Source organism: Zootoca vivipara, chromosome 7, assembly GCF_963506605.1.
Source record: "Zootoca vivipara chromosome 7, rZooViv1.1, whole genome shotgun sequence".
Classification (NCBI taxonomy): domain Eukaryota; kingdom Metazoa; phylum Chordata; class Lepidosauria; order Squamata; family Lacertidae; genus Zootoca; species Zootoca vivipara.
The window spans coordinates 65853361-65867014 of record NC_083282.1 but is presented as its reverse complement, the minus strand read 5'-3'; the positions used below and the strand labels follow the sequence as shown (position 1 = coordinate 65867014).

Below are 13654 nucleotides of genomic sequence, written 5' to 3'. Positions count from 1 at the left end.
TATTATTATTATTATTAGCTATCTTATATTGGTTTTACGGCTGACTTACTGTATTTTACTGCACCTTCCTTTGTATTAATATAGTATTCATCACTTTGGGAGCAAAAGCAGTATATAAGCAAACTATAACGTAACTTATTTTCAGACCAGTACCTTGCTGTGCTGTGACAACTGTCCCATCAAGTGGGTTCACAATGCCAGGATAATCCCTCCCAAATGAAAGGTGCTTGATAAAATGGGTCATGTTTATCTGAAACAAAAAAAAAAGGGAAACATGTTCAAACAGAACCAGCAAAGGGCAGAGCAGGCTGAGTACTAAGCCTATGATCAAAAGGTAGGCAGGTGTTTTTCTACCAACTCTCTCCAATAAGAGCAGCAGGATTTTAGCACCTGTGCCCGCTTATGCAAGTTGAGCACAGCTAATGTTGTTTTCTCTTCTGTGCAATTTTCATGCATATACTACCTTAGGGCAGAAGCCCTGCTAGAAATACACTCCTCACCCTGTAATTACACACCTCCTCTCCTCTGGGAACTGCAGCCACAGGAAGGAGATGAGGTGTTCATGCTCAGTAGCATACAGGGTGAGAATAAAATAAGGCAAGGAGCTCAGGGTAGATGCTTAGTGACTCACTGGATTCTGAAAGCACCAGTATACAATGAATTACGTGGTCACCTTTTTGGGGTTGTTCTATATGTTGCTTTTTTGTTCTTTTTGCCTATCATTTACACAGCTGCTGCCAAAGCTAGAGGTGCCACACCAGTATGCACAAGGGGAAATCATCTGCACTGACACTTTACTCCCTTCTCTGCAGGCGTGAATCAATATCTCAAACTCAGTATGTCTCTCCCAGATACTTACATTGTCAAGCCCAAAGCTCTGCAGATCATGAACTGTAAGAGAGGCAAGACAACAAAATGTTAAATAACTTTAGGAAGTCTTTTCCTTTATGTAACTGCTCTGTTCTTTTTTAAAAAAGAAAAGGAAAAAACCTGCAAATTTTCACAATCCGTGCATGTTTCCAAGTAAAGGACATGACAAACTTCCTTGCGCAACTGTAATATATTTTATTTGTTGAGCAAAATATGTATAGCTTAATTGTAAACAAAACCTCAGAACAGTTTACAACTTCTCAACTCATATGCTACATTCTAAGCATATGCACAAGGATTAGAATACTGTACACCTATTTGTTCCATCATCAGACACTGCCCACCATAATTCTCAACTGTGTTTTCAAGGTGCAGCTCTTTATTCTTTCCCAACCTGCAAATATAGCTTATGGTAATTTCTGAATGCATTCAGAGCAGGCTTTCAACTTTTCCAAATTATCCCAGTTTAGTTGTAATTCCTCTTTAGGAGTTTTCAGATAGCAAGTTGTTACTACCTTTAAATAGGCTCTACTAAATAAATGGAATACATCCCGCTTTTTTATGCTATTTAGCGCTATGCAAACCAACATTTAGAAATCTAAGTAAGTGGAATCCATTGCAAATTATCAACCAAATCTATATTAATATAATATTAAGATGACTGTAATATAAGACAGGGATTTGAGCAAGGCAATTCAGCAGTAAGTGTCAGATCCAACTGGGAATGAAGCTAACATTTTGAGAATTTAGGGCAGAGATACTAGATGTTCCACTCTCAGGCTTACAACTAAGCGGTATCTGTGTGTATATGCAGCGGCTAAGGCCAATCCCTGCAGTCTGGAGTATGTATTCCTATCATAGGTTTAGCTGAAAAACACAAGATTGTCCATTTCTTTTTTAAATATGCCATGCAAGGTCTTTAGGTATGCATTTTTAAAATGTGTGAAGCTGCCTTCAATTGTCTGCAAAGCTTCCCAAACTAGTCAGTCTGCCTAGGTCTTAGCATTTGCAAAGTAAAGTAAAATATGTATCTATAGAGCAGTTTCAGAAGGCACATTCACACTTTAATGGGAAGAAAGAAATGCGCTGATATGGGCCTCAGGGCAAATTGCACTGACCCTGCCTTCAATATACCCTGCACTGCAAACTCAATCCACCACCACCCCTAGTTGCGGAAGAAAGTCTCCAGGGGGCTCCTGTGCTTGGCTGAACATGTATAGCCTGATACACAACCCAAGGTCTTGCATGCATTAGGTTTTTCCTGTCTAGGCATAATGTCTTTACAGGGTATGGAGACATTTCATTCAGTATTAAGATGAGCGTAATATAAAGCTAAGCTAAATTTTGTTTCTGCCTTTTTAAACTATTATATGCTGTCCTCTTTTTTCCTATATGCTGTGAGATCCAATATGCTGGGCAGAGGGCTTAATCCTGCACTCTCTTCCATATGTTCAATGAACATTATTTAAGATAAGAATGGAAATGACCTGACATTTTTTATACAAAAGAGACCTTCTAAAGCCATGTAAAAACCATTTGCAGTTCCTTGACTAACAACATGCAGTGTCTACTGATACTTTAATACTGTCAAATCTTTAGGGAGCACCAAGGTTGAACTGGAGAAATTAACTGGTTTAATTACAGACAGCACAGAACTAGTAAAGAAAATAAGTCAGCAACACTTACTCTCAACAGCGTGAACTGCAAAAATGAGCAGGGTTAAGAAAAGAAAGAGAGAAACATTCAGAGCTCCATACTGAAAAGCAAGGATGTAAAAACAAAGGCAATACTTGACATTAGTTTTGCTTTCAGGAGGCACTGGCTACTCTGCCAACAAAACTCTAGGCTCAGAGCAATTTGTGAAGGAGCACAAAGCAGCATGTGAACCTTCACATATACATGTGGCCTGAGGACTAAAAAGGAACACTGTGTTGCTTCCTAAAGACGCAGCATTGGCTGCCCATTCAGATGCTGCAGGGCACCAACTACAAGCCCACAGAGGAAACCAGCATGATATATGATGATCTGAATGCATGTGTTTATACAGCCCTCCCAAGGCTAAGCCATCCCTGCTCTAGGTCTTTTGGGGGCTGGGGAAAGACTGGCCTTGTGGAACACAGAACTCTATATTGTTCAGGCTTGTAGCAAAGATTAGAGGATGGAAAACAGTAGGAATTGGCACTGATCACTAGTTTCAAACAAATCTCAACCAATCTCCATCTTTTGTCTGGCCAATGCTTCTGTGCATAGTGAAACAGTTTGCACTGGCAAAGGCCCTTCACAAGCAACACAATTAGCAAGTTGGATCTTGACACTTACAACACAGGAATTCTACCAAGGAATTATTTTGCCTCTGGCCAACTGCCTCTCAACTGTGAAAGAAAAATGGGCATGACTTTAGCTGTCCTAGTATCACATATTTGGGAGAAATCTCAAGTCCTTCACCACATACACTACTGAGCAGCCAAAGTAAGTGATGCAAATCATCCACATCAGAATTTGGTTAAACCTCCCTAACAACTCATATTTCTTCCATGACTGAATTTGTCAGCTAGTAATGCAAGGAAACAGTAATAAGCAAAGGATCAACTATTTGGGGTGATGAGACTGTGAGCCAGGGAGCTGAGCACCATGCACAACCTCTGTACCCTAATCCCTGGAAAACTTATACATCTATAATTTCTCTCTAAAGCCACAAGGGTAAATGCACATGGCTACAGTCCTTCACAAACTTAAGCTACAGAAGTTCCATCTGATATAAGTGATATTTAACAGCCTAATAATGGACCAGGATTATTACATCCATTATCCTTAACAGATAGTGGAGATGCTGAAAAGCAAAGATCAGCACCATGAACTACAACTGAGGTCATGCGGATTGCTAGACTCCTAAACCTATTCCCTTCCGAAGGGAGCTCATGTGACTGAAACAGGCAGAACAAGGTTTATGCAGGGAAGTGACGAGCTTGGACCAGTGTAATCATGTTTAAACTGAATAAATTATTACAGGAAAAATTAAAAAGACAGTGCACAGAAAAGAAACAAAATGCTTTGTCCCATAATATTCTTTATACCTTCATATTTTCCCAAATTGAAAAAGATAGAAGATTAATAGTTTTTTAAATGGCAGTTAGTTGAGCTATGTAGTTTGGCTGATAAAATATTAGCTGTAGAGCAATGCTCATATTCTGAAAAGAAGAGTCCAAACCCTATGAAGCTGCAATTAAAATTTAACAAATCAGTATTATCAATAAAGTGGTGGTTGCTCTCAACTGTTCCAGCAGGATCTAAAGCAGAGATAATATACGTTATTGCAACAGCAGCAGCCTCTCAACATTAGATATTCTTATTTTTTTCCCAAAGCTTCCTCTAGCACAGGCTATGGTTTAAGGGGAATATGAAGGCAAGAGTGCAGTTGTTCAATATCAATATTTTTTTTTTTACTGTATCCCATGTTATGCTGTTCTGGACTAGACTACTCTTCCATGCCAACAGGAGGAAGAAGCTGGATGGTTTGCAAAAGAAACACAATCATGGTGATCTTAAACTACTGGCAGGATATCTAAAACAAGATTCCAGAAAAAGATGAGAATTTCAGCATTGACTGCCTCTTAGCAGCAGTGACTTTTCAAGTCAGATGTATAAGAACTCATCAGTAATAAAGTGCCCATTTGTGAAACCTTTGGTAAAAGACTAAGATGTCAAGAGAGAAAAGGAGAAGGGGAAATTCCCTGACAAAGTTCCCATTGGAGAGGAGAGGGAGGAACAGAAAATAATAAAGCTCATCTTCCTTTGATTAAGTGCTAGAGCAGAAAACATTCAACAAGTTAACAGAAGCAATAAGGAGTAATATTCTATAGCAGAGGTGGGGAACCATTTTGGCTCAGTGGGCTAGTGTCTTATCTGTCACCACCACCCCTCTGGCCAACTCTGACAAGCAGGTGGGACTACCATTATTATGTCAGACAATTTACAGTTGGGTTGTCCTACCCACCTGTCAAAGTTTATTGTGCAGCATTTCACAAGTGTCTGAAAGTCAAAGGGTTGTTGGGCAATTGGAAAGTGCAGTGCAATAGGCTTTGCTAGCCCTATGCTCAGCACTTGGCAAGTACCTGACAACTAGTTAGCTGTTGGACCTTTGGAAAGCACTGCATAACGTGCTTTGCAAACCCTGTGCTCGGTTGCTTCCCAAGTGCCAGTCACAGGGCTGGCAAAGATGCTTCCCGCAGGGATTGGCTGCACAATTGAGTTCTCTCTGGAAACTCAGTTGTGCAGCTGATCCAGCCACATCTCTACCTGCCCACACCTGGGATCACATAATGAAGGTGGGAATGTTCTGAGGAAAACAGTTTTACAGGCTAAAATTGGGACCCATGCCAGGCCAAAGGTTCCCCACACCCCACTGTTGTATAGCACTGTCACACAGAAACTTTGGCAGGAACCATTTCTATGGTTCCAGGAATGAAAACCAGAAATGGAAAATATTCAGTACAAAATTGAAGAGGAAACCTTCAGACAATGATTGCAGACAGTATATTCACTACGTATCACATACATGCGTTATGTGCATTCTGAATTTTGAAAAAGCTGCAGATGCCAAAGTACTTATTTCCTGAATTGTGTTAGTCGATGTAGCCTAACATTGGTATCAAAATCTTAATATACAGGAAGTGCACATTCAAGCAGAATTTCCGCTCATCTTGTATGCCAATGGAATAAGCTCAGCATGCTCACAGAACTATGCTACAACCTGCCATAAAATGTATGCTTTAAAATTTTGATGCATCAAACTACTGCATGCAATTTCAATCTTGGTCTTAAAATATCCTGTTTATTTGTTTTGAAATATAATGTGTGCTGTGCATAGTAAGTATACTTGTGCTTATTTTTTGTTTCATTTTGTAAGCCACTCTGAGCGGCGTGGCTCTGAGGAGGGGATAACAGTATTTTTAATTTCATTATTTAAAACATTTATGTTGTCAAATAACCCTGCATAAGGCAGCAGATTATTAACAGGATTGGAATTGCTTTGAAATGCTAGTCTTACCACTGCCAGGACAGAAGTGGCTATTGATAAAAACCCATTTATAGAAGAAAGGCATTGCCTCAAAGGATCTAATGTTACAACTTTCTTTCTCATGTGAATAGAAACATCACAATTTCCCGACATACTTCTTAGAACATCCCTTCTGAAAGTTCCTCCTTAACAGTATATTCTATATACCTACTTTAGCTCATGAGTTACAATTATTTCCTGATATTTAGTAAAAAGGAAACATTACAAAAAACCCACTCAGAAGAATGCAAACTACTTTACCATGAACATGAGATTGCTGAAAGCTTTTTCCTGGTGCAAAGTGAAAATTGCCAGCTACCTGTAAAAGACAGCTACATTTCATTAAACTGCCCAGCTCTCCATAGCAAATTGTAACAACTTTTAAAAGTGAAGCCGTATAGCTTAAAAAAGGAATGTCAAGGTGAAGTATTTAACCTATACTTCAGTACACTTTCACCCAAACTAGATCCAAGCAGGAGTTGCTAATGTCCAAAACACAGTCAGTCTTTATTATGAGAATTACTATATCAACATACAGTTGATATTTTAAAGTCAAGAGACACCAAATTGAGAAAGATAAAAAAATGATATCCAAGGATTTGAACCCCTCCTCCAAACTGCAAATGCAGATTGCTTGCTACACTGACCATTGAAGAGATAAGAATACTCAACTTCAACAGACACAGCCCAAACTATGCATCACCACATACTCTGGACTCATGGAAGCCTTTGGGAGAAGAGCAGCACATCTCATCAGAAGTAGCTCCCTTTCCCCATTCCAGCTTTACTGCTTTTGAACTTCACATACATTTCCTTCATGGAAGTAGATCAGCTCACATGTTCATAAACTAATCAGGTCCTCTGGATTGGAAGTAATTTTTTTTATGGCACAATCTCAATCTTTGCCAAAGATATGTAATATTATGTAAAAAACAAACAACCCCCCCCCAAACCCACAAAATCCAGCATGGTTGTTACCACTTCAGTCTGCAAGTGGTAAACCACATTTTTGAATCTTTCCCTCCATCAAAACCACACTATTTGAAAGTAGATTAGCACAGAAGAAAGCAAACAGGGCTAGATCCCTTCTCCCTCATATGATGAATAAAACTGGTCTGGGCACTATCACAAATAAAAGAAAAGATTCTTGCCTGGTCTCCCTACTGTGTATGTTGGGTGGTCCTCACCCTTTCTTTTATATATTCAAAAATGAAGTACCCTTCACCCAGAAGTCTGAAGTACACGCTATCATTTAGCGATACAACCTATCATTTAGTAGTCTACCTATGCAAATTTGGTCCAAAAAGTCACTTCCTGCTACAGAGGTATTGGTTACAGGAGAGAAGCTAGTGCCAAATGCTGAAGGAATAAGCAGTTTCATTAGGAACTATCTAACTTATAAGGAATCTGGAAGAGAGCTTACAGGGAGACACTGGCATTCCTCTTTGTAAGATTGAACAAAGTACAGTAAAGATTTAAGCTGCCAAAAACTTGTGGTAGACCAAAGCGTATAAAAGCATACTCCACATGCAACCTGTATTCTCCACGGGATTAAAGAGTTACATTCTGGCTCTAAAAGCTGTCAGTGAACTTTTGCTAATCACTATATTATTTTCTGAGTCTGACCAAACTGCAGGAGGCAGTGGAAGACAGGAGTGCCTGGCGTGCTCTGGTCCATGGGGTCACGAAGAGTCGGACACGACTAAACACAAAATATTAATTTCTATTCTACATGGTATCTATCTTGTATGTTGCTCAACAGTAATATGCACACCTGCAAAGATCTAGAGACACTCAAACTATGGCAACACCAGAGTGCAGATCCCATTTTCCCAGTTTCCCTTGCTTCTTGGTCACTTGTGTCACTGGGATTTCAATATACCTTTCGGCGTAAGGTGATAAAAATGGACTCACTTACTTTGTTGACTTCTAAGAAGCCATATACTTTGCAGCCCTCATTTTTCTGCTCCTGCATTTTCTGGCTAAACCCTTCTCTCTTGCATTGTTCTATTGTGTCTGGATTCTTGAAAGCCCAGCCACGCCGCCTGTATGCTTCTCTCACATCGTCACAAGTATTACAGCATCTGTGAAAAAGAATGAGCATGTAAATCAACAAAAATGGTCACCTATGAAGCACATAGTAAGAAAATGGGGTTCTGCATAAAAGTCTAGACTTCCATCTGAAATGGGCTAAGCTGTGTAAGCTCTGCCAGTTGCTTCCTGTGGGCTTCAGGAAACTCACAGCTGGGAGAGGGCTAAGGTTGCTGAGCAAGAAATAGCCACCAGCAGGGACACAAAAAGATGTGCCTTGTAGGTCTTCCCATAAGTAAAATAATGTGGGGGGGAAATGTATCTCCCCATCTCAGATGCAGCATGCTGAGCTGTTCCCAGATTACTAGCACATTGGCTGACAGACAAGTGGTAACTTCTTCATCGTTCTATGGCTTCACTCACAGGACCTTTCTAATATGTACACAGAATAAGAATAAGAAATCACCATCACCACCATCTTATGATGATTTTGTATTCATTTTAATTTTTTACCCACCCTTCAACCTAAGATCCCAGAACGGATTACAACAATTAAAAATAAATAAAATGTTATCTGAAAGACAGAAGGTTAATGAAATCCACGCACTGCCTATTTATCCTCTCTTCCAATTAACTACAGTATGAGGAAACCAATATTATCACCCTCCACCTGACCTCCAGAGTAAGCAGAATAGAAGAGCACATGGTGTTTGACTAAAAACAATCTGGAGCCCACTTCTTCCTAGAAGGTTCGGGAAATGCTATGGTTCTGCAGCTCCCTTCCAACTTCATCTCTTTGCCTCTAGTAATACTGATGGAATTAAGGCATACCTGATGTCCTCGGATTCTGCCCCGTAACAACTTTCACATCGATCAGGGTCTAAAGAGTTTGGATCAAATAGTATCTCCTCTTCTTTTCCCAACTCTGAAACAAAGACAGACATGGTCCTTGTACTAGCAACCCACAGATTCCCAGCATGGAACTATCAATCTAAAGCACACCCAACCCTACTTAACAGTGGTGCACCTCCCTGAGAAGCAGCAAATGTCTGGCCCTACAGTAGACAAGAGTGTGAGCTTGTCACTTTAGCTGCCTTTAAATCAGATGCCACAGTGTTAGCATCTTGACTGCAATACTGTTCCCACACAGTGGGAACAGTGTATTCTACCATGTCTTTCTGCCTCTGGAGTCACATGCTTGCCATCTTTATCCAAGCGCTGTTTGTAGAGGTTGTGTTCAACGTCTAGCTGTTGCTCTCCAGCTACGTCCATTGCATCAATGCTCAAATCTGAAAAACAACATTGATCAGGTGAAGGCAGATTTCTTAAGACATCAGGCGATTCCTTTACTTCATGATAAACCAGGGGCGCCGATCTGGCTCTGGGAGAAAAGCCACATCCTTCTCTCCCCCACTTCCAAGAGCCAAGGGCAACAGGTGCGGGGGGACACCCACCTGTCAAACCACATGGTTTAAAATTATACCATGCAGGTAAAAGCACAGCAGGCACTGCTAATCAGCAGCACTTGGAAAGCACTGTTCACAGGGCTTTACTGACACTGTCAATCAGCTTTTTGTCAGTGCCTGCAAACCTCCCTTCAGTTCAGTCACATCTTTCCTTGCACCAAACCTGAAACCATAAGCGATGGCTTGTGTATGGCAGGTTGGCATTGCAGGCCTTGCAGGCCAAATGAGTCCCCACCCCACTGTGATATACCCACTGAGCTATCAAATATCAAGATGGTACAAAATACAAAGGTTTTCTGAGAGAACCTTTCTAAGGATTAGGCCGATTTACTGAAGAGGATTTGATTAGAGGACTAAGCATCCAAAAACAGCAATGTAGACCCTTAAAACCACATTAGCTGGGCATAGGGAAAGACCAATAATTCACTAGAGCAGGCTTCCTCAACCTCGGCCCTCCAGATGTTTTTGAGACTACAATTTCCATCATCCCTGACCACTGGTCCTGCTAGCTAGGTATCATGGGAGTTGTAGGCCAAAAACATCTGGAGGCTCAAGGCTGAGGAAGCCTGCACTAGAGGAACAGAAAATGCCATCCTGCATAAGGGACCAGGTTCAATCCCTGGTCTCTCACTCATTTTCTCTGTAGAGGCGTTTATGACTGACTCCAGTGAAGTTCACATAAGTTATATAATGCGCTATGAGATGCCAAGCCATACCATATTGTCATGGTTTAATATAATTAAAAGCCAAGTGTTAAAGAAGATACTCACAAGCACATGGCATATGTGGAAAGGAAACATCTATGTTTATCCGTAGTTTGTCTCCCCTTGATTTGTCAACATATAATTCTGGGTGAATCTAAAAATGAAGAAAATGAAAAGTCACCCAATTGGAAAAATAAAAAAATAAATCAGCTGTTTTATTCTCATCTGTCCAGATTTGTAAATGTTTCTTTATAAGCATTCCACATTCAGAGAACTAAAAAGGGAGGGAAATTTTCAGGAACGTTAAGAGAAACAGTGTCAGAGGTCGACATGAATAAGAATGAGAAAAACCAGGCTAACAGAATTTTAGACTTTAGTTTAAGGCACAATCATGACCAAATCCCAGAACATGAGCTAGATCTCAGTCTTGCTCCTCTTTCTGAAACTGTATGTAGCGAAAAAAGAGAAAATCCCCTTGAGGCACAACAATTATTGGTAGGATGCCTTCGGAGTGGAAAAAAGACCAACAGTACTGATTTCCTCCTTTGAATAAGCAAATGTGAAAGAGCCCTAGATGGAGGATCTTAAATGAGCAAGCAAGAAAGGATTGTGTGTATAGGGACAGAATAGCATCTTACAATTCCAATTGCATTACTTTTAATCTATGAAAACAACACCAAAGGTTTGACACTAAGCATACAAGCTGAGGCAGGAGATTTTCTAAGTCTATTTTATCCCATTATAGAATAAAAGACTATTCAAAAATAGTTAGGAAAGATAAGCTAAAGCATGAATGAAAATTCTGGTTGATTTTTTACCTAAACTGTACACTAAATCTGTGCCTAGTATTTGAATATTATTCTACCCAGGCCTCAAGTAATTCAAGGAGACATCTAACAAAGTAATTGCACAAGTAAAGCAACTTTCATTCATGCAATGAAACTTCTCCATCTCTTCCTTCAGTCTGCTTGAGGTTCTCCCAACCCTCTGGAGCAGATGGCACAGGTGCAGGGGGAGGAGAGGAAGGTGAACTTCCATAGTGTGAATGGAAGCTGCTCTGCTCACCCAAAGACTTTTCTGGAGTCCCCTTTATCTTCCCAACCATTCTGTGAGGTAAGTAAGTTTGGCTAAAAAATGGTGGCTGGCCCATCAATGACCTGACTTGGTAGAAAGCAGCTTCCTATGTTCCAAATAACTCCATGAGCATCATGGCTGGATCGCTTCAGCCTTAGTCTAGCACATTATCCACAATTACTGAAATCTCTAGCATCAAAAAACAAAGACGAAGCAAAATACAGTGGTACCTCGACATCCGAATGCCTCGACTTCCGAAGGTTTCAACTTACGAAGTCGGCAAACCCGGAAGTCTTTTCGCCGCATGCACGTTCTGCGCCTGCGCAGGAGCGGCGTGCGAGGTCTGCGCATACACAAAGCGCAAAATCGCACTTTGCGCATGCGCGAAACGGACACTTCGACAACTGAAGATTCGACTTACAAAGAGCGCCGCGGAACGGATCGCCTTCGTAAGTCGAGGCACCACTGTATGTATTGGGGAGTGTGAGCATGTGTGCACAGGGGATGAGTAAAACAGACTCATTTACCTCCTTTGTGAGATAGTACTGGAGCTCCGAGAAGAACAGTAAGAGCATGACAAGTCCACTAACTACAGTCACTGCAGAGAAAGAAGGGAAAACACAAGTAACATATTGTCATATCTTGCAACGTCTACACATGATTTTATCAATATTTTAGGGAACATAGGAAGCTGACTTATACCGAGTCACACTACCGGTATTGGTTCATCTAGCTTGATATTGTCTACACTGAATGACAGTGGCTCTCCTGGGTTCCAAATGGGTCTTTTCCTGGAGATAACAGGAACTGATCTGATATCTTCAAAATAATGAGCTCATGAAGATCAACGGTTAGATAAGTTTTCTCAAAAAACTGCTTGCCCATCACCTCTAATCTTTTCATGAAACACACTGCTCACAAGAGAGCTCTGCATGTGTTCTTTGGCAGGTACACTCTCAGTACATGTAGTTTGATTATCAAGGCTCAACAGACATGGTCAGCACTCCCACATGAATTGTTCAGCATGCTGAAACATATCCCTGAACCCTTTGCAAAATGCGGCACTCTTCTCCATCCCAGAAAGGTGGGGAGGAAGATGCAGCCAAGATACATTTCAGACAGCTATATTTAGCTGTTGATATATCATGATGCTGAAAACCAGGTATCACCCAGTCCTAACACATATGTACTTGAGTGGCCTAAATTAGATTAAGTGATCACTTTCTACTTTAGTAGTCATCAAGTCTTCAATCCACCACTAAAAATCCCTTCTGTTTATGTATTTGTAAATCTATTTACAAAATACCTCTCATAAAATAGCAGGGCAGTGTACAATAATATGAATACAATAAAACAAAAACCATTAAGAACAGAATGAAGCATCTCGGTGGAATCAGTTTTAATTCTTTTCCTGCTTAACTACTTTCAAGGAACTGGAATTACTCCAAAGTAAAAAAAATTACTAGGAAGAAAATCCTACTTCCTTGTTTCCTGTGTTCAGTAAAAGAGGTGTGCTCTCAGAGCAAGCACCAATTAGAATACAACACTTGGCAAATAAGCCCCAAGATTCTTACTAAAAATAATCTACTGTGCAGAAGAAAGCCACTAGGAAGCACAGCAAGTCTCTTGCGTCTTCATAATGGGCACACAAAAATGGGAGATTCCCATCCTCTGCAGCCAGCATGGAAATATTGGAGACTCTTAGCAAGCCAGGCTAGCAAAATACATCTGCTGGAGAGTAAGTTTACTAAATTACATTTCCTGATTAAATACTAAAATCTCTTTAAACCAGTAGCTGTCTTGAGTTGACTAAGGGCATCTCTTGAGAATTAGTCCTCTTCCCACTCTTGCCTGATCATGAAGAGCCTCTGCACAACAACAAAACCGACTACACACCTGCTATGCCGCTCGAAGCAGTATAGTAAAAGGACGCCGCTTCCTATGTTTTGCATCTCTTCCACAGCTGGTTCATTCGCACCCACATGCCCAGCCTTCTTGATGCTGCTGCCGCTTGCCATCAAGAAGACTTACACGTGCGAGTAAACCAACACGGATTAAAAACACCACAGACAGAAGGGCCACATCTCAAACACTAGAGGCTTTCCGGGAAGGAAAGCTCAGCTGCAAGTCGCCAAAGTGATGAAACATCACGTGCGAACCACGCCCGTCACCTGAACACGCGAACACGCGACTGCACGTAACAGACTCGCACACAGGACACGCAAATGAAAGCATCACATCGTGAGTGAACTCGCGTCTGAATCCCGCTCCCACAGCAAGGAAGGCGCTCCTCGCCAGAGCACAATTCAGGCCGCCCCCCCCAAACGACCCCTCTCACCGAGCGCCCCGCCGCAGGTCTTAACCCGAAAATCCTCCAGTGTCTTGGGAAACGCATCGAACCGCTTCAGCCTCCCGAGCGACTCCATGACGGACACTCCCACTCCGCCCCCCCC

The 13654-nt window shown here is 41.2% G+C and overlaps 1 protein-coding gene across 4 annotated transcripts in view; it reads right to left on the bottom strand.

Moving 5' to 3' along the window:
* Positions 1–13654, bottom strand: part of ERGIC3 (ERGIC and golgi 3) — a 17292-nt gene extending 3638 nt beyond the window's left edge. The window contains exons 1-10 of one of the 4 annotated variants that reach the window (XM_035121637.2): positions 13540–13648; positions 11729–11799; positions 10194–10281; positions 9127–9246; positions 8789–8882; positions 7845–8010; positions 6188–6245; positions 2557–2571; positions 860–891; positions 154–250 (exon numbers count right to left, since the gene is read on the bottom strand). In XM_035121637.2, the coding sequence (XP_034977528.1) occupies positions 154–250; positions 860–891; positions 2557–2571; positions 6188–6245; positions 7845–8010; positions 8789–8882; positions 9127–9246; positions 10194–10281; positions 11729–11799; positions 13540–13627 (829 nt within the window). In that variant the 5' untranslated portion in view covers positions 13628–13648. Of the gene's footprint in view, positions 1–153; positions 251–859; positions 892–2556; positions 2572–6187; positions 6246–7844; positions 8011–8788; positions 8883–9126; positions 9247–10193; positions 10282–11728; positions 11800–13539 lie in introns of all 4 variants that reach the window. The other 3 variants (XM_035121639.2, XM_060277215.1, XM_035121638.2) reach the window with 3 other exon arrangements.